Below are 20,000 nucleotides of genomic sequence, written 5' to 3'. Positions count from 1 at the left end.
CTCTCCTTTCTTATGGTGAACTCTCCATATCAATCACACTGTCCTGAACTACAAACTCTGGCACTTACATCTCCCGGTAACTGTATGACCTCCTTTCAGTCTCTTTATCTGCGCTGTGCTGTAAACATACTCCAGAAATTCCTGGGCCTGTTTCACAAAGGCTGGATACAGGCTGGAGTCTGGAAGCTGATCCATATTTTTCATCACCTCCTTCTCGGCTGGTCGGTCAAACACAAAACACTTGCGAGTGGGGAAATAATTCCTGATACATTCCCTGGGCAGGTTGTAGTCCTGAATTTTCTTGCTGGTGCCTGAGAGGAAAGGAAACACATTAAAAAATAAATCAGATCTTAACACATTAAAACCAAACGCATACTGATCAGGATTGTCAGTCGTAGCTCAGTGGGTAAAACTCTCACCTCAGGGTCAGAAAGTCATGGGCTCCACACATTGTCCAGAGGCCAGAGCCCAGAATCTAGCCTGACACTCCCCACTGCCAGTATTAAAGGGAAAGCTGCACTGTCACAGGCTCAGTGCTGAGGGAGCGCCTTACTGCCAGAGGGTCAGTGCTGAGGGAGCGCCGCACTGTCGGAGGGTCAGCGCTGAGGGAGCGCCGCGCTGTCGGAGGCTCAGCGCTGAGGGAGCGCCGCGCTGTCGGAGGCTCAGCGCTGAGGGAGCGCCGCGCTGTCGGAGGCTCAGCGCTGAGGGAGCGCCGCGCTGTCGGAGGGTCAGCGCTGAGGGAGCGCCGCGCTGTCGGAGGGTCAGCGCTGAGGGAGCGCCGCGCTGTCGGAGGGTCAGCGCTGAGGGAGCGCCGCACTGTCGGAGGACTAGTACTGAGGGAGCGCCGCACTGTCGGAGAGTCAGTCCTGAAGTGGTGCTGCACTGTCGGAGGGTCATTACTGAGGGAGCTATGCACAGTTGCAGTAGCAGCCCTAATGGAGCCCTACGAGGTCAGAGCGACAGTACTGAGGGAGTGCCACACTGCCAGAGGTGCCATTTTTTATATGAGACGTTAAACTGAGGCCCTGTCTGCGATCAGAGGCATCTGCAAAAGGTCCCGCTGCCACTATTTAGATGGAGAACCGGGCAGTTCTCCCTGGTGTCCATAGCCAATACTTATATAATAAGATAGGGACCAATCAATCCAGTAAAAAAATTCTGGATTGTAGGCGTTGCCATAAGACCATAAGACATAGGAGCAGAAATTAGGCCAATCGGCCCATTGAGTCTGCTCCGCCATTCAATCATGGCTGATAAGTTTCTCAACCCCATCCTCCCACCTTCATCCCGTAACCTTTGATCCCCTTACCAATCAAGAACCTATCTATCTCGGTCTTAAATACGTTCAATGACCTGGCCTCCACAGCCTTCTGTGGCAATGAATTCCATAGATATCACTTTAAGGGAATATGCAATAAAGCAGCTTGTGACCAACAGCTAGAAGAGTGTGAGTGTGAGTGAGTGTGAATGTCCCCAAATTGCAGCTGCGCGAGCAATCGTTGCTGAATCCATAAAGTTGATCTGTCTGCTGAGTCATCCTGTAATGTATCTCCAAATAAACCGAACCTATGTATAGTTTACCAATCCTGGTGTGAGATTGGCGAGATTGTGGAGGGCACACACAGAAACACAACATGATGGCAGCGATGTTCAGTTGAAGGTGGAGCCACAGGCAAGATTTGGTACAATATGGAGGCCGTCTGTACAATGAAACCCCAGGAGGCAGAGTCCCTGTATGGATGGCACTTTGCAGAATAGGCAGTAGCTGATTGTGCAATTAGCCCGATTGGTGGTTAATGGGAGCAACAAGTCGGTTTTGAATTGAGCAGTAAAATCTGAAGGGCCCTCGTCACCTCCGGTGCCATTCCTGTGCCAAAAGAGAAAGGCACGCAAAATGGGGGCGGGGGGAAAGAAGCTAAACTGCAGCCAAAAAGAGGGAAGAGAATAAAAGAAACCATAGTAGCTGCGTTGTGAATCTCTGCACGGAGTAGAGAGGTTACAAATCCCCCTCCACATCGGGAGTGTCCGTAAAAGATAGGGAACATCAGGAAGATGACCACCAAATTCCCCAGCATGAATCGGAAGGCCACAGGTGTCCTCTCCGAGTTTCGGCTTTTCAGACAGAGGATGGAACTCTGCTTTTTGGATTTATTCCAGAGAAACCACACCAAAAGCTATGTTGCAGAAAGAGACCATTCAGCCCATCCTGTCTGCGCCGGCCATATAAAGAGAAAAAAGAAACTAGCCGCTCGTTTTTCTTTCCAGTCCCTGGTCCGTAGCTTTGCAGGTTCCAGCGCTTCAGATGCAGGACCAGGTTCCTTTTAAATGAGTTCAGCATTTCAGCCTCAACCACCAACTTAGGCAGTGATACCCACCACCCTCTGGGTGAAAAAGATTTTCCTCCTGTCCCCTCTAATCCTTCTACCAACCACCTTCAATCTATGCCCCCTGGTAATTGACCCCTCGGCGAGGGGGAACAAGTCTTTCCTGTCTACCCTATCTCGGCCCCTCATAACCTTGTACACCTCAATTAGGTCACCCCTCAGCCTCCTCTGTTCTCGGGAAAACAGAGCCCAGCCCCAGCCTATCCAATCTCTCCGCATAGCTGCAATTTTCCAGCCCTGGCAACATTCCTGTAAACCTCCTCTGTACAATTATGCCCTTCCTGTAATGTGGTGACCAGAACTGTACACAAAATTCCAGCTGTGGCCTAACCAGCATTTTATACAGTTCCAGAATCACATCCCTGCTTTTGTATTCAATACCTCGCACAATAAAGGAAAGCATCCCATATGCTTTCTTACCACCTTGTCCACCTGTCCTGCCACCTTCAGAGAACTGTGGATACAGACTCCAAGGTCTCCCACTTCCTCTACACCTCCCAATATCCTCCCACTTATTGAGCACCCCCTTGCTTTGTTTGCCCTCCCCTAATGCACTGCCCACATATTTCTCTGGACTGAATTCCATTTGCCATTTTACCCACTCAACCAAACCATTGTTATCATTCTGGAGACAAGAGTTATCCTCTTCACCACCAACTACACAGCCAATTTCTCTGTCATCTACAAATTTACCAATCATGCCTCCAACACTTAAGTCAAATCAGTAAAAGATACAACAAACAGCACTGGGCCCTGTGGAACACCACTGAAAACCGCTTCCTACTCGCAAAAACATTCATCGACCATTAACCTTGTTTCCCGTCACTGAGCCAATTTTGGATCCAACTTGCTACCTTCCCCTGTATCCCATGGAATCTTACTTTTCTGACCAGTCTGCCACATAGGACTTTGTCAAATGCCTTCCTGAAATCCATGTAGACAACATCCACTGCACTACCCTCATCAATCCTCCTTGTTACTTCCTCAAAACATTCTACAAAATTAGTAAGACAGGATCTTCCCCCAACAAAACCATGCTGACTATCCCTGATCAATCTCTGCCTTTCTAAGTGACAGTATATCCTGTCTCTCAGAATTGATTCTAATAATTTGCCCACCACTGAAGTCAGGCTGACCGGCCAATAATTTTCTGGCCTATCCCTCGCACCCTTTTTAAATATTGGAAAATTGTTCACAGACCTCCAATCCTCTGGTAACTCACCTGTATCTAGTGAGGATTGGAAAATTATCCTCACCTTTAACAGCCTGGGATACAATCCATCCGGCCCTGGTGATTTATCCACCTTCAAGGATGCCAGTCCCTCCAGTACTTCCCCTCTCACTATGCTTATTGTATCTAATATTTCACACTCCTCCTCTTTAACTGGAATGTCTGCATCGTCCCTCTCCTTGGTGAAGACAGAAACAAAATACTCATCCAGAACCCTGTCCACACATTCAGCATCAATGCACATGTACCATGTACATCTCTGAAAGGCCCCACATTTTCCTTAGTTATCCTCTTGCTCTTAATGTACTGGTAAAACATCTTTGGCTTTTCTTGATTTTACCTGACAATATTTTTTCACACCCACTGTTTGCTTTCCTAATTTCCTTTTTTGCTTCACTCCTGTACTTTCTATACTCCTCTAGGCTTAAAAATTAGGGACCGCACTTTTGGGACAGAGATGAGGAGAATTTTTTTCACTCAGAGGGTTGTGCGACTTTGGAACTCTCTGCCTCAGAAGGCGGTGGAGGCTGGGAACAAAAAAAGACATTCATTGAATATCATTCCCTTGCCTAACGAGAATCTAAGGTTATCAGGGGGTAGATGGGAATGTGGAATTAGCAATGCAAACAGATTGGCCATGATCTTATTAAATGGCGGAGCCGGCTCAATGCGCTGAATGGCCTCTATCTGTTCCTATTTCATACGTTCGCATGACCCAGCTGCTGAGCCATACTGTACCGTATCTTCAAATAAACCGACCCCCCATATAGTTTACCAGTCCTGGTGTGAGAATGGTCAGTTTGTGCAAAGCGGACATAGAATCACAACAGTAGGATGGGATGAAGAGAGGGTTGGGGAAAAGGCTCATGTGAAGCATAAACAGTTTGGATTCAGTGAGTCTACAGTTTGAAAACAGGATAATGGAATTCTGTGTAACTTTAGGAGGCGGTGGGAGACAGGGATACTGAACTATTGGAATGGTCTATAACTCAGGATAACACTGGTGGGTCCTCTGGTCACTTGGTTGCTGCTTGTTCCACACTCACCCTGCTTCAGTTTGAGACCGTTGTCCAGGTATTCATCCGCTGTGACCTTTCTGCCTTCCAACTCCAAATCCAGGGTGAAGTCGCGAATGGACCAGACAAAGGCCGGGAAGAAGCGGGCAAACTCCATGCACTCATCGTCCCCGCCCCCTGATTTCACTTTGATGAGCTCGGTCAGTTCGGTGATGTAGCTGAGCAGCAGCTAAGGAATGGGGTTCACAGTGGGGTAACAGAGTCTAGCAGTCATCAGACCAGAGCACAGGGTGATGTAGCTGAGTAGCAGCTAAGGAATGGGGTTCACAGGTGGGTAACAGAGTCTAGCAGCCGTCAGACCAGAGCACAGGGTGATGTAGCTGTCTGATCCGAGCTGGAAGGTGTGAGTGAACACGTATTGAAAAACTGACTCCTCTCAGATAAGCAATAGGACAGAAACGTGTTTGCTCCAGGAAAGGGTTAATTTATTATTGAGAATCTAGTTGGGTTTTTCATCAATTCCCAAAGGTTGGTATCGTTGGCAAGGCTGGTGTTTATTGCCCATCCCTAGTTACCCTCAGAAAGTGGTGGAGGACCACGTTCATGGAACACAGCCATTGGCTCGATGGGTCACTTCAGAAGGCAGTTCAGATTCACCCACTTTGATTTGGGACTGGAGTCACAAATACATTCAGGCCAGGTAAGCAGGTCCTGTTTCCTTCCCTAGTGGATCATCAGTGAATTGACTGGGATGGTTCCAGCTCCAGTTCGACTGGAGAAAAGCAGACGTGTGATCTGACAGCACAGGAACCCCAGTGAGCTGGAACCTGTCTGAACCTGAGGGATTGACCAGTTTTAACCTGAGCACTGGCTGGTGCAAAGGTTCAGAAACCCAGAGGGGTTTTGATAATTGGGAAGATCAAGGTTGGCAGATGAAATTGAATGCAGAGAAGTATGAAGCGATTCATTCTGGTGCAAATAACAATGAGAGGCAATATAAAATAAAGGGTACAATTCTAAAGATGGTGTGGGAGCAGAGGGACCTGGGGGTATATGTGCATAAATCAGTGAATGTGGCAGGGAAGGTTGAGAGTGCGATTTATGAAACAAGGGATCAACAACACTCAAGAAGCTCAACACCATCCAGGACAAAGCAGCCCCTCTCGATTGGCACCCCATCCACACACATTCACTCCCTCCACCACCGGCGCACAGTAGCAGCAGTGTGTACCATCTACAAGATGCACTGCAGGGACTCATCAGCACTCCATATACAGCACCTTCCAAGCTCACAACTGTTGCCATCTAGAAGGACAAGGGCAGCAGACACACGGGGACACCACCACCTGGAAGTTCCGCTCCAAACCACACACCATCCTGACTTGGAAATATATCGGTTGTTCCTTCACTGTCGCTGGGTCAAAATCCTGGAACTCCCTCCCTAACAGCGCTGTGGGTGTACCTACACCACATGGACTTCAGCGGTTCAAGAAGGCAGCTCACCACCACCTTCTCAAGGGGCAGTTAGGGAAGGGTGATAAATGCTGGCCTGGTCAGCGATGCCCACATCCCATGAATGAATAAGATAAATGTGCAAAGGATACTGCAGCTTCCCGACTGCATACTGATCGATGGTGCCCATGCTGTTGTACACCAACATACTGCTCAACAGCACGGCAAGCGCAAAGATCCAAGAATCATTCTTTTCATCACCCTGGAGAGAGATGGAACAGTTAAAAGCAGTGCTGAATCATTTCACACAATTCCCTCACTTTATTGAACAGCTGCAACACCTGGGACAATACTTTGTTATAAGCCAAAATGTAAATCAGCTCATAACATGACACCTTCTCCTGTTTCTGTGTAACAACCTCAAGGGGCTGAATAGTCTTCTGTTCCTGTGTGCCATGCTCAAGGGGCTCAATGGTCTTCTCTTGCTTCTGTGTAACTGGTTCAAGGGACTGAATGGCCTCTCCCTGTTGATGTGTAACAGGTTTTTGGGCCTCAATGGCCTCCTCATGTTTCTGTGCGCCAGGCTCATGGGGCTGAATGGGCCTCCTCCTGTTCCTGTGTGACGGGCTCAAGGGGCTGAATGGCCTCCTCATGTTCCTGTGTAATAGGCCCAAGGGGCTGAATGGCCTCCTCCTGTTCCTGTGAAACAGGCTCAAGGGGCTGAATGGTCTTCCCCTGTTCCTGTGTAACAGGCTCAAGGGGCTGAATGGCCTCCTCCTGTTCTGATGCTCCAGTGCAAGTTGCAGAGCAAAGCATGCTGACCAATCAGTTCATTAATCTCAAACCGTTGACCCTCCCCCACTTCACTCCCTGCCCTGGAATGTCGAGTGTATACTTCCGTTAACAGAATGGCGTCAGTGATCCCTGAAACGCAGTCATGGACTGAGAGATAGAATGACCCACCTTCTCCACATCCCCCAGTCCTTCAGTGTCCAGTAATATGAGGCGGTGGTCGGGATTTCGTGGGTGAGGCACACACATCATCCAGATCCCCTTGGTGTGGGACTGAATGGTGGATCCCAACGAGAAACCTGGTTTGCATTGGGGAAGAGCAGAAGACAATTACTGATTCACAGAATCACAGCCTGACATATTCAGTCCATCATTCCGCACGGCCCCAAAGGTCAAAACCATTGGGATGGAAAGAGAGAGAGAGAGAGAGATAGAGACAGAGAGAGGTATAGAAAGAGAAAGAGGAGGAGAGGGGAGTGAGGGAGGAGAAGGAACGAGAAGGAATGAGAAAGAGAAAGGAGTGAGAGAAGGTGAAAGATAGAGGTTGAAAGAGAGAGGGTGAAATGCAGAAAGAGAAAGAGGCAGAAAGAGACAGGGAGAGAGCGAGAGGTTAACCAGAGCACAGATGGGGCCACAATAGAGGAAACGAGGTACAGAGATGAAGATGGGAATCTATACAAGGTCAGTTTGTTCATGTTGTGAAGAGGAAGAGACAAAGGCTGGTCATGTCCGTGTCTGTGATTCTCACAGGGTAGTGACTAAGGCATTTCTGAACTTTGGAGTTTTGTACCTCTCTGTCTCCCCGCCAGTTTGTTCATGAGGTAGGATTTGCCAGTCCGGTACAGCCCCACTATGGCCACCACCACCGCCGGCTGGCTGATCTCTGACAAGATGTTCAGGGCCTCTTGGTTGACCTGGAGTTCACCAGACGCGCTGTTCTCAATCAAACACACGGGCTCCTCCACGTTGTACACAGCACGACCTGCGCTTGGGTTCATGAGGGGGACAATCCTTTCCACCTAATGCACAGAGAAAATTACAACACATTCACTTTCCAGCTCCTAATGGGAGGAAAGATGAATGGGAAAGATTGTTAGGACGTGACCAGGTAGTTAAGGGCAGGAGGTATTGGGTCAACATTACAACAAAATTAGAATTTGGGAATGAGCGAGGAAAGTTGAGGTGAAGAAAAGTCCTCCACATATGGAGCACGCCTAATGTCCTCGAGATATCCCAATGTGCTCCACAGCCAATGAACTACTTTAGAAATGTCGTCACTGTTGTAACATAGGGAAACATTGCAACCAATTTGTACATAGCAAGCTTCCAAATAGAGAAATAATATTAATGGTCAGGTCAGCGGTTTTTGGAGGATGGACATCCTGTTGGTTAACATGCAGAATTATCTGTACTTTCAGTCGATATTAATAAATTAATTCTTAATGGCTTCCAATCCTGTACAATTTGGATGAATCTTCTCTGCTGGTTCTCTCCAGCACAGGTCAGTAAATTGATACCTTGGCACGTTTGACTTGTTTCGTTCCTTTTCCAGCAGTTACTTGGTCCAGTTGCACATTCGGCTTCCTACACAGGACGATGTCACAGAGATTCTCCAGGATAATCATTTGGCCGTTGCACATACAGTTCACACAGATTTCAACCAATCTGGCCAACACTGAAACAGATTTGAACATAAGTCACAATCTCTCCAGGGACGAGCACAACACTCAAGAAGCGTGACATCAACTGGGGCAAAGCAGTCTGGTCAGCACCCCCCCCACCCACCCCCCGCCCCCGTAAACATTCCCTCCCCCCACCACCGTCGCACAGGGGCAGCAGTGTGCACAATCTCCAAGATGCACTGCAGCAACTCGCCAAGGCTTCCAGACCCATGACCTCTAACAGCCAGAAGAGCAAGGGCAGCAGATGCAAACTTCAAAGTTCCCCTCCCAGTCACGCACCATCCTGACTTGGAACTATATCACTCTTCCTTCACCATCACTGGATCAAAATCCTGAGATTTCCCTCCCTAACAGCAGTGTAGGTGTACCTACACCATATGGACTGCAGCGGTTCAAGAAGGTGGCTCACCACCACCTTCTCAAGGGCAATTAGGAATGGGCAACAAATGCTGGTCTAGCCAGCAACAGGCACATCCCGAGAATGAACTAGTAAAAATTACTATGTTTAAAATTTTACTGAACGCCCTAACATCTCCCAGGAGTAGTGAAGTTTAAATCTATCCTTTTACATTTTATTTAATAGAAATGGGTCATCTCGAGTTAACTAATCTGCTTGCATCAGCATTCCCTGTTTCCCTGAGTTATATTTGTCTGCATCATCTGTTAGCAGTCTTTGAATTAATTAAATTTTGTTGCCATTGGAAAAACTTCCTTTCGTTCCCCCTGACCTCCTTTCCATCACTTCACACGCCAACAGTTATACAGCACATTTATGTCCCCTGATGCCTCACAAGTCCATTTCCTGAAAAAAAACGAACACTGCACCATGTAACCTGATGTTAGAACAGGTGACCAACAGCTTGATCAAAGGCCCAACTCGTAAGGAGAATCTGAAAAGTGGGGTAAGAGAGAAGATGGAGGGGATTAGGGAGGGAATTCCAGAGCTTGGGGTCCAGGCAACTGAAGGCATGGCCGCCAATGGTGGAGTGATGGAAATCGGTGGATGCTCAAGAGGCCAGAATCGGGGCAGTGCAGCGATCTCGGAGGATTGGAGAACTGGGAGAAAGAAGTGGAGATAGGGAGAGGTGAGGAGGCCTGGAAGGGACTGAACGCCAGGATGAGCATGTTGACATGGGGCTGTTGTTAGGTCGGAAGCCGGTGGAGGTCAGTGAGCACAGGGGGCGATGGGCGGATGGGCGAATGGAATTTGGTTCGAGTTAGGATACGGGGCAGCAGAATTTCAGATCAGCTCAGGTTTCTGATGGTGGGAGGTGGGAGATTGGCCTGGGGAACTTTGGAATAGACGAGCCCGTGAGGTAACAAAACCGCGGATGACACCTGACCCAGGGGTCGAGCAAGGGGGAACGTACTCTGCCCATTAACCTTGTGGCCTCCCACGATTCTTTTCACTTCGCTGTTGTGAACATGGCCCCTCAGTCTTTCCGCCTGCATCTGGAATTCCCGGTCCAACTTCCCCTCCAGAACCTCGTCCATTCTCTTTCCATCAGCATCCGGACACGGGTGGCAGAATTCAAAACATTTCTGTCGGTGAAATAGTTTCTTGAGGCAGCGTCTGACCGAACAGTCATCAGTATCTGCGAAATACAAGTGGGGATGTGTCTGTAATTCAGAGGCCAAATCAAAACAAGGTGACTCCAAGGTCCAAATGGCCCACACCTGCTCCTACTTACAATGTTCCTATTGGGGACTTGACAGGACAGATGTGAGGGAAATGTCTCTCCCTGGCTGGGGGAACATGAGGTCACAGTCTCAGAATAGGGGGTCGGCCATTTAGGACTGAGGTGAGGAGAAATTTCTTCATGCCGAGAGTTGTGAAGCTTGGAATGCTCTAGGCCAGAGAGCTGTGGAGGCTCAGTCATTGAGTATATTCAAGCAGAGGTTGACAGATTTTTGGGTACTAATGGAATGAAAGGGATATAGGATTCGTGCAGGAGAGGTGAAGCGGAGGCAGAAGGTCAGCCACGATCTTATTCAATGACGGAGCAAGCTTGAAGGGCCGAATGGTCCACTGCAGCTCCTATGCAACAGAATCAAGGGGCTGAATGGACTCCTCAAGTTCCTGCATTACAGGCTTGAGGGGCTGAACGGACTCCTGTTCCTGTGGAATAGACTCGAGGGGCCGAATGGCCACCTCCTAAATTCAGCAGGAGAAGTCCATTTGGTCCATTGCGTCTGTGCCAGTACTAGCTACCCAGCAGGAAGCATCTAGCCCAGTCCCATTCCTCTGCATAGTATCGACATCCATTTTATATTCTCCCTTTTCAAATCCTTTCCCAATTCCCTTTTGAATATTTTACAGTCTTTGCTCCAACACCCTCTTGTGATAAAACATCCCAAATTATAATCATCCACTTCAATCTTCACCGTTTGATCTCCTGGTGATGATGAGTTACCCATTCACCAATAAGAGAATGCGATCTATTAGGATTTGCCCTCTGTACGCCAGGCATCCCCCCCCATCCATGGGGTTGTCAGTGGTTTAATGCCACCAGCCTTCAGGCAAGATGTCAGGAATCAGAGACGGTGGATAATGCAAAAACAGGGATTGTGGATGAAGATATGGTTCAATCTGATTCTTTCTGTCGCTGGTCACATTTCGGCCTGGTGTCAAAGCATGGGATCCCATTTCGGATGGAAAGGTCCCACTCCAGCTACATGAACCCCAAACTCCAGGCTGACAGAATCAGTGCAAGTGCTGAGGGGGTGCTGCACTGCCGGAGGGACAGTACTGAAAGAGTGCTGCACTGCCGGAGGGACAGTACTGAAGGAGTGCTGCACTGCCGGAGGGACAGTACGGAAGGAGTGCTGCACTGCCGGAGGGACAGTACGGAAGGAGTGCTGCACTGCCGGAGGGACAGTACAGAAGGAGTGCTGCACTGCCGGAGGGACAGAACTGAGGGAGTGCTGCACTGCCGGAGGGACAGAACTGAGGGAGTGCTGCACTGCCGGAGGGACAGAACTGAGGGAGTGCTGTACTGCCGGAGGGACAGAACTGAGGGAGTGCTGCACTGCCGGAGGGACAGTACTGAGGGAGTGCTGCACTGCCGGAGGGACAGAGCTGAGGGAGTGCTGCACTGCCGGAGGGACAGAACTGAGGGAGTGCTGCACTGCCGGAGGGACAGTGCTGAGGGAGCGCTGCACTGCCGGAGGGACAGCGCTGAGGGAGCGCTGCACTGCCAGAGGGACAGCGCTGAGGGAGCGCTGCACTGCCAGAGGGACAGCGCTGAGGGAGCGCTGCACTGCCGGAGGGACAGCGCTGAGGGAGCGCTGCACTGCCGGAGGGACAGCGCTGAGGGAGCGCTGCACTGCCGGAGGGACAGCGCTGAGGGAGCGCTGCACTGCCGGAGGGACAGAACCGAGGGAGTGCTGCACTGCCGGAGGGACAGTGCTGAGGGAGCGCTGCACTGTCAGAGGGTCGGCCTTGAGGAAGCACTGCACTGTCAGAGGGTCACTACTGTGGGAGTGCTGCATTGTCGGAGGGTCAGTACTGAGAGAGTGCTGCACTGTCAGAGGGTCAGTACTGAGAGAGAACCACGCTGTCAGAGGAGCCGTCTTTCGAGATGTTAAAGCTGAGTGCCCATCTGCCCTCTCAGGTGCACGTAGATGATCTGATGGGCTCTATTTTGACGGAGAGCAGTGGGTGGTCACTCCGCTGTGCTTGGTCAATAATTATCCATGAACCAACATCATTAAAATGGATGTTCTGGTCATTATCATGTTGCTCCCTGTGGGACCTTGCTGTGTGTAAATTGGCTGCCACTTTTCCCACATTATGACAGTGGCTACACTTTGAAAGTATTCCAATAGTTCTGAAGTGCTTTGCCAGGGGTGGGGTGTTCTGAGGACTATGAGAGGTCCTATATAAATGTAAATTCTCATTGTTTGTTACTTGATGCTTATAGCTCAGTTTCTCTCGATTCTCACAGTGTTTACCTTGCCTGATGGTCAGATTAGATAGCAGGTAATCGTCTGCAGTCAGTCTGAAGCCACCTATCCAAAGATTTAGCTCGGAGTCCCGAACACACCAGAGAAACTCGGGGAATTCCCCCTCCTCACCGGCATCAGAAGGCATCTGAACATAGCGCGAGATCTTGGTGATGAAGCTGATGGTGATTAAGGAATGAGACAAAAGGCTGCCATCCTATATGTACTGTCCACCACCTTATTACACATGGTTAAAGTATTACATTCCCCAACCATCTGCATAATGTTAAGTTAGGACACTATTTTACATAGAATTTACAGCATGTAAACGTGTCTACACCTCTTACGTTGTCTACGTTTTACATTGACCACCCAAATATTGGGAACAAGGTTAACGAAACGAATAATTATCAACCTTGAAACTTCGCACCGCCTGTGTTCGACCCGGGCAGTATTTACATTGATACTCACGCCCCAATAAAATAAAATCCTGGCCATGTTCACACCATGCTTCAAGCAGCTTTACTTGGAATAAAGTGGAGATGCCTCAATGAGTACCCAGAGGGCAGAGGCTGAAAATGGGAGTGACGATCAGAGTAAAACATGACCAAGTCCAACCAAACCAATCAGGCTAAAAAAGCACATAGGATTACACAGAAGCTTCAGCGCAGAAACAGGTCATTTGAAACAGAAGGTGTTTATGCTCCACACAAATTGAACATGAAACTAATGTAATTAAAAGAAATCTCATTATTAATACTTTAATTTTGATCCCTAAAATCCAGGGCAGAGGGGTTGGGGCAAAGGTGTTCATGTTGTTCGGATAAAGGGGTCAAGGAGAAACAGAGAGAGAGGCAGATAGAGACTTACACATAAAGAGATGGATGGATAGAGAAACACACAGAGAAAGATAGAGAAGGGCAGAAACAGAAGGGGAGACTTAGAAAGAGATTATGAGAAAAACAAAGAGATTGAGAGAGACAAACTCAGAGGGACAGAGAGTTAGGGAGACAGGCAGCAATAAAGGTGTAACCAAATAATTATAGTGAAAGGTTGAGAGATATAAATGAGTCAGTGAGCGAGAGAGAGACTAGGAGAGTGACAAAGAAAGAGTTTAAATCGGGTTATGGAAAATTGAGTGGAGGGGTCATTTTTGACTGTTGTGACTGAGTTACAACTTCCTCAAAAAGACTGAAAGCTCTTCCTCTTTAAACCATCTTCAAATTAAACCCAAACCACCCACAAAACGAACCATTCCCAAAACTGAAGCGGACACAAACCCAAACTTACCCAAATCCGAACCCAATAAAACTGATCCTCAAAAAGCAATGAAAAGGATACTGCAGTTTGTCCAGGGCCTGTTGGTCGACACCGCCTTTACTGTTATACATGAAGATGCTGCTGATAATCAGAGCGAGGACACAAATCCTGGTCTCTGTGCTGTCATCTCCCTGGAGGAGAGAGATAGAGAGACTGGGTAAGGGGAGAGAGGGAGAGAGACCGAGAGACACCGGGGGAGGGGAGGCAAGGAGAGGGACTGGGGAAATGGAGGCAGGGAGAGAGATCGGGGAAAGGGAGAGATGGAGAGATTGAGGAAGGTGAGAGATGGAGAGATTGGGGAAGGCGAGAAAAGGAGAGATTGGGTAATGTGAGAGATGGAGAGGAACATAGGAATATCAGAAAATGGGAAATAGGAGCATGAGTAGGTCATTCAGCCGCTCAAGCCTGCTCCACAATTCAGTTGGACCATGGGCTAATCTTCTACCTCAATGCCATTTCCCCACATTATCCCCAAATCCCTTGATGTCTTTGATATCTAGAAATCTATCGATCTCTGTGTTGAACATACTCAATGACTGAGCATCCACAGCCCTCTGTGGTCGAGAATTCCAAAGATTCACCACCCTCTGAGTGAAGAAATTCCTCCTCATCTCAATCTTAAATGGCCTGCCCCTTGTTCTGGGACTGTGTCCCCAGGTTCGAGACCCCCAGTCAGGGGAAACGTGCTTCCTGCATCTACCCTTGTTTAGCCCTGTAAGAATGCTGTAAGCTTCAATGAGATCACCTCTCATTCTTCTAAACTTGAGAGAATACAGTCCTCGTCTCCTCAGTCTGTCCTCATAAGACAATCCCGCCATCCCAGGAATCAGTCTGGTGAACCTCCTCTGCACTCCCTCTATGGCAAGTATATCCTTCCTTAGATTAGTGGACCAAAACTGAACACTGTTAGGGGGGAATAAAGGGGTTCAGTAAGAATTTATTGTAAGGGAATGATACTGTTGGAATCTCCAAGCAACCAGTGCCTGCAAGTACATAAACAGTGAAAAAGCACCAGATGAACCTCATACACTCTCAAACTTTGTACACCCTCAGGGTTTGCAATCACCAGCTAAGCCCTGGGAGTCAGACTGGAGACTTAGGTTGTAAAAAACAACTAAGATTGAGCCTGTTTACAGCAGATATGGAAAGAACAGATGGTCCTAGTTTAGGGAGGAGGGAAGGTCTCTGCCTGGGTGAAAATAGGGACATACGTTGCACGCACCTGTTACCAGAGATGTCTGTTCAATGTAAACCTATATGTTGACAAGATTGGGAATCTGGAAACTGTTCTTGTACGTGACCAATAATGTATAAATATGTTGAACACTTGTAGTTTAGCAGAGTGCTATCAAAAGCTGCATTGAGATGGTTCTCCCCTTGCAATTGCTCGAATAAATGATCGTGACCTGTACCTGAGACTCCTGTGGTCCATTTGTCAAAGTGACCACAACAACACAATACTCTGAGTGCGCTCTCACCAAGGCTCTATACAACTGCAGCAAGACTTCTTTACTCCTGTACTCAAATCCCCTTGCAATAAAGGCCAACATATCATTAGCCTTCCTAATTGTTTGCTGCACAGTTACTCATGGTCTCGGACACCCAAGACCTTTTAGACATCAACACTTCCCAATCTCTCACCATTAAAGATTTCTGTTTTTCTTACCAAAATGGATAACTTCACATTTTTTCCACATTATATTCCATCCGGCACATTGTTGCCCACCCCCTTTACCTGTTTAAATCCCCTTGCAGCCTCTTTGCATCCTCCTCACAACTCATATTGACACCTGGTTTTGTGTCATCTGCAAACTTGGAAACATTATATTTGATTTTGATTGTGAACAGCTGGGGCCTAAGCACTGATGTTTGTGGTACTCCATCATCACGGCCTGCCAACCTGAGAATAACCCTTTTATTCCTACGCTCTGTTTTCTGTCCGTTAACCAATTCTCAATCCATGCCAGTATATTCCCCCCAATCCCTTCTGCTCTAATTTTGTTTACCAATCTCTTGTGTGGGACCTTATCGGACGTCTTCTGAAAACCCAAATACACCACATCCACCAGTTCCCCCTTATCTATTCTGCAAGTTACACACTCAAAAAAAACTTCAGCGGGTTGGTCAAATATGATTTCCCTTCCATAAATCCATCTTGAAATCCGATCATTATTTTCCAAGTGTCCAGTTAGCACATCCTTTATATTGGTTTCTAGCATTCCCCCTACCACTGATGTCAGACTAACAGGTCTGTAGTTCCCTATTTTCACTCTCCCTCCTTTCTTAAATAGTGGGATTTAATTTGCTACCTTCCAATCTACAGGAACTGTTCCAGAATCTATAGAATTTTGGAGAACGATCATCAATGCAGCCATTATCTCGACACCCACCTCTTTCCATATGCTGGGATGTAGGTCATCAGGTCCAAGGGATTTACCAGCTTGCAGTCCCAACTATTTCTCCAGTACTACTTTTTATTACCCATACTAATTTCCTTCCGTTCCTCATTCTCGCTAGTCCCTTGGTTCTCCAGTATTTCTGGGAGTTTTTTTTTGTATTTTCCTCCATGTAGACAGATGTAAAGCATTTGTTTAATTTCTCTGCCATTTCCTTATTCCCCAGTATAAATTCTCCTGCCTCTGCCTGTATCGAGATAGGGGAAGCAGAGAGATGGAGAGGTTGTAAAAGGGGAAGAGATGGAGAGATTTGGGGAAGGAGGATAAGGTAAGAGAAGGGGAAGAACTGGAGATGAATGAGAGTTTGAGGGTTCCAAGTACTTCTTCACAGGAAGATGCTGTCTCTGCTGAGCAGACTCTTTGACCTTTTGTATCCTCCCTCCCTCCATCCAAAACTCTGTTTAATTATTGACCTCACATCCTAATTTCAACACTGCTTCCTCCTGCTGACTGAAAGCCGGGTGAATTGTATCTTCACCTGCGAACACATGTGTCAATCAGCCCAGTGGGTGAGGGGAGCTGTTCGACTGTGGGGGGCATCATCCGGATACAATTTTCAAGCCCCACAGATGCTTCCTGACTTGCTGAGCGCTTCCCAGGATCATAGGACCACAGAAGGAGGCCATTCGGCCCATCGTGCCTCTGTTGGTGCTTTGAAAGAGCGATCCAATTAGTCCCACTCGCCCTGCTCTTTCCCCAAAGCCCTGCGAAATTGAACTGCTGCAAATATTTATCCAGTTTCCCTTTTGAAAGTCCCTATTGAATCCAACGCCCTTTCAGGCAGCGCCTTCCAGATCACAACAACTCGCTGCGTAAAATACATTTCTGCTGTTTGGCCCTTTTACCGGTTATCTTCAAATTGAGTACCAACTTTCCTGCCAGTGGAGATAGTTCCTCCTTATTTACTCTCTTGACACCCCTTGCGATTCTGTACACATTTCTGCTAACTCTGCCCCTTAACCTTCTCTGCTCTAAGGAGAACAGTCTCTCCACAATAACGAGTGCCTCATCCCTGGAATGATTCTGGTAAGTCCCCTCCACACACTCTCCGGACTCGGACTCGATACTCCAGTTGAGCCAGAGCCAGTGTTTAATAAAGGTTTAGCGTGCACCTCGCTTTTGTAATCTGTGCCTCTATGAATAAAGCTCATGTGCCCTTATTGACTGTCTTTCCAACTATTTTTTTCATTTATTCATTGGATGTGGGCGTCGCTGGCTGGGCCAGCATTTATTGCCCTTGTTCAGAGGGCATTTAAGAGTCAGCCACATTGCTGGTGGGTCTGGAGACACATGTAGGCCAGACCAGGTGAAGATGGCAGATTTCCTTCCCTAAAGGGGCATAAGCAAACCAGGTGGGTTTTTACACCTTGGTTTCATGGTCATCATTAAACGTTTTAATTGCATTAAACATTCACTATCTGTCATAGTGGGATTCGAACCCAAGTCCGCGGAGTCATCCCCTGGCTCTCTGGAATACTAGTCCAGTGACAATACCGCTTTGCCATCATCTCTCCCTTAAATTGCCTTCAATGATTTGCATACATACACTCCCAGGTCTCTCTATTCCTGCACCTCCTTCAAACATGCACCAGTTTGTTCCTATTGTCTCTCCTCACTCTTCCTAGCAAAGCGCCTCACTTCACAATTCCTGTTTTTATTGACAATAGCTGACTCATTTCATTCTTAAATGTGCCCCATTTCCACCCGTTACCTGTTCCTTTGTTTCCAATCCATCGACATCCAGAATAACCAGACGCTGATCACCTCGATGAGGGTGAGGGAGACACCACATCCACATTCTCCGGCCGGGGGGCTTGTTCCCAGGGCCCACTGGGAATCCTGTGTGTATGGACAAAGAACAAACTTGCATTGATGAGGCTAAATTTTTTTTCAATTATTTGTTCACGGGACATGGGTGTCGCTGGTTAGGCCAGCGTCTATTGCCCATTCCTAATTGCCCTCATTCAGAGGGCAGCTAAGAGTCAACCACATCAGAAGCATGGACCCCATCCTGGTCTGGAGTCACACATAGGCCAGACCTGGTAAGGACTGCAAAGTTCCTTGCCTAAAGGGGCATTAATGAACCAGATGGGTTTTTATGACAATCAGCAATGGTATCACAGTCCATACTTTTGATGTCAGATTTCTATTAAATTCAGATTTCATCATCTAGCCCCGGTGGGATTTGAACCCAGGTCCCCACAGTATTACCCTGGATCTCTGGAACTGTAGTCCACTGACAATGCCACTATACCACAGGCTGTATAGCCAGGCTTGTGATCCCTGGAGCGTAGAAAGATTGACAATAGAGTCAATTTAATTTAATCGAGGTGTTTCAGAAGATTCAGGGAGTTGATAGGGAAAAGAGTGAGAAAACAATATTTTGGATTGTGTGTGTGGGGGAGGGGGTGGGGGGGGGTGGCAATGCACAGAACAAGGGGCCAGAACTTTACAATTACAGCCAGACTCTTCATGAATGATGTCAGTCATAACCTCTCTCAGTCATTCTGCTTTCTCTCTATCCCATGGTGACACAGACTGATGCTACCACCTTCATGGGGCATCACAGACAGCTCTGCAGCCAATCAAATGCAGTTGCTGAGTTTTACATAAAAACGTGGTGGCTGGGTAATGCACAGCAAGATTCCACTAACATCAATTGAAATAAGCGGCCAGTGAATCTGGTTGGTGTTTGGTTGAAGGATCAATGGTATCCTGGGCACCAGGGAAGAGAGATAACCCTCCCCCCATTTCCCTCACCACCTCCATGTGCAGCTCTTGTGGTGCACAGGATGGTGTCCCTGCCTCCGAACCCAGAAGCTTCGGTTTCCAGTCTCACTCCAGGAGTTGATGATCAAGGAAGGTTAATTATCAACCTGCAGATTGTTGCGGGTCGTCTATGCAGAGGGGTAAGAGCAGGAGAGTCACCTGGTCAGCTGCGCTCAATACAGAGTGAAGTGGAGGAGGTTACAGAGATGGTGAGGGCTGGAGGAGGTTATAGGGAAGGTTGTAGAGGCTGGAGGAAGTTACAGAGATGAGGAAGCTACAGAGGGGCCACAGGGAGGCCATGAATGCCTTTGAGCATGAGGACGAGAATTTTAAAAGTTCAGGTGTTGCCGGACCAAGAGCCAAGATAAGAACTTACCTTTCCTCTGATTGGCCAGCCTGTTCATCAGGTAGGACTTCCCAGTGTTTGGGGGCCCTAGTATCGTCACCACCAGGACAGACTGGGTAATAGCTGAGAGGATTTTCATTGCCTCTGGATTCAGCCTCAGGGATCCTGAGGGAGAGATCTCCAGGAGGTGTATGGGCCTCTCCATATATCCATCAGGCTCCATTCCAAACAGTTCTCAGATACCTGCAACCAAAACACAAGAGCTCACAAGAAATTAGGAGCAGGGGTAGGGCATTTGGCCCATTAAACCTGCTCTGCCATTCAATAAGTTTGTGGCTGATCTGACTGTGGTCTTAACTGCACTTTCCTGGCTGCCCACCATAACCCTTGACTCTATTGTTGATCAAAAATCTGTCAAACTCAGTCTTGAATATACCCAATGACACAACTTCCACTGCTTTCTGGGCAAGGGAATTCCAAAGATTAACGACCTCCTGAGAGAAGAAATTCCTCCTCATCTCTGTCTTAAACGGGAGATGCATTATTTTTTAAACTGTGCCGCCTGATTTTAAGGTTTCCCTCCCTGAGAGGGAAACACCCTCTCAGC

General features: G+C 47.9%; 1 protein-coding gene across 6 annotated transcripts in view; it reads right to left on the bottom strand.

The window, feature by feature from the left end:
* The window catches only part of LOC144671641 (guanylate-binding protein 2-like), a 28,241-nt gene extending 8,585 nt beyond the window's left edge, over window positions 1–19,656 (bottom strand). Inside the window, exons 1-11 of one of the 6 annotated variants that reach the window (XM_078533638.1) lie at window positions 19,424–19,656; window positions 17,990–18,117; window positions 13,844–13,953; window positions 12,512–12,681; window positions 9,928–10,152; window positions 8,393–8,550; window positions 7,666–7,894; window positions 7,047–7,174; window positions 6,236–6,345; window positions 4,662–4,849; window positions 69–311 (exon numbers count right to left, since the gene is read on the bottom strand). In XM_078533638.1, coding sequence (XP_078389764.1) covers window positions 69–311; window positions 4,662–4,849; window positions 6,236–6,345; window positions 7,047–7,174; window positions 7,666–7,894; window positions 8,393–8,550; window positions 9,928–10,152; window positions 12,512–12,681; window positions 13,844–13,953; window positions 17,990–18,117; window positions 19,424–19,616 — 1,882 coding nt within the window. In that variant the 5' untranslated portion in view covers window positions 19,617–19,656. Of the gene's footprint in view, window positions 1–68; window positions 312–4,661; window positions 4,850–6,235; window positions 6,346–7,046; window positions 7,175–7,665; window positions 7,895–8,392; window positions 8,551–9,927; window positions 10,153–12,511; window positions 12,682–13,843; window positions 13,954–17,989; window positions 18,118–19,423 lie in introns of those variants that run through there. The other 5 variants (XM_078533639.1, XM_078533640.1, XM_078533641.1 and 2 more) reach the window with 5 other exon arrangements.
* Window positions 19,657–20,000: the final 344 nt, after the last annotated feature.

The sequence above is a fragment of the Cetorhinus maximus genome, chromosome 33 (genome assembly GCF_964194155.1).
Source record: "Cetorhinus maximus chromosome 33, sCetMax3.hap1.1, whole genome shotgun sequence".
Lineage (NCBI taxonomy): Eukaryota > Metazoa > Chordata > Chondrichthyes > Lamniformes > Cetorhinidae > Cetorhinus > Cetorhinus maximus.
This window is presented reverse-complemented; position numbering and strand designations above follow the sequence as displayed.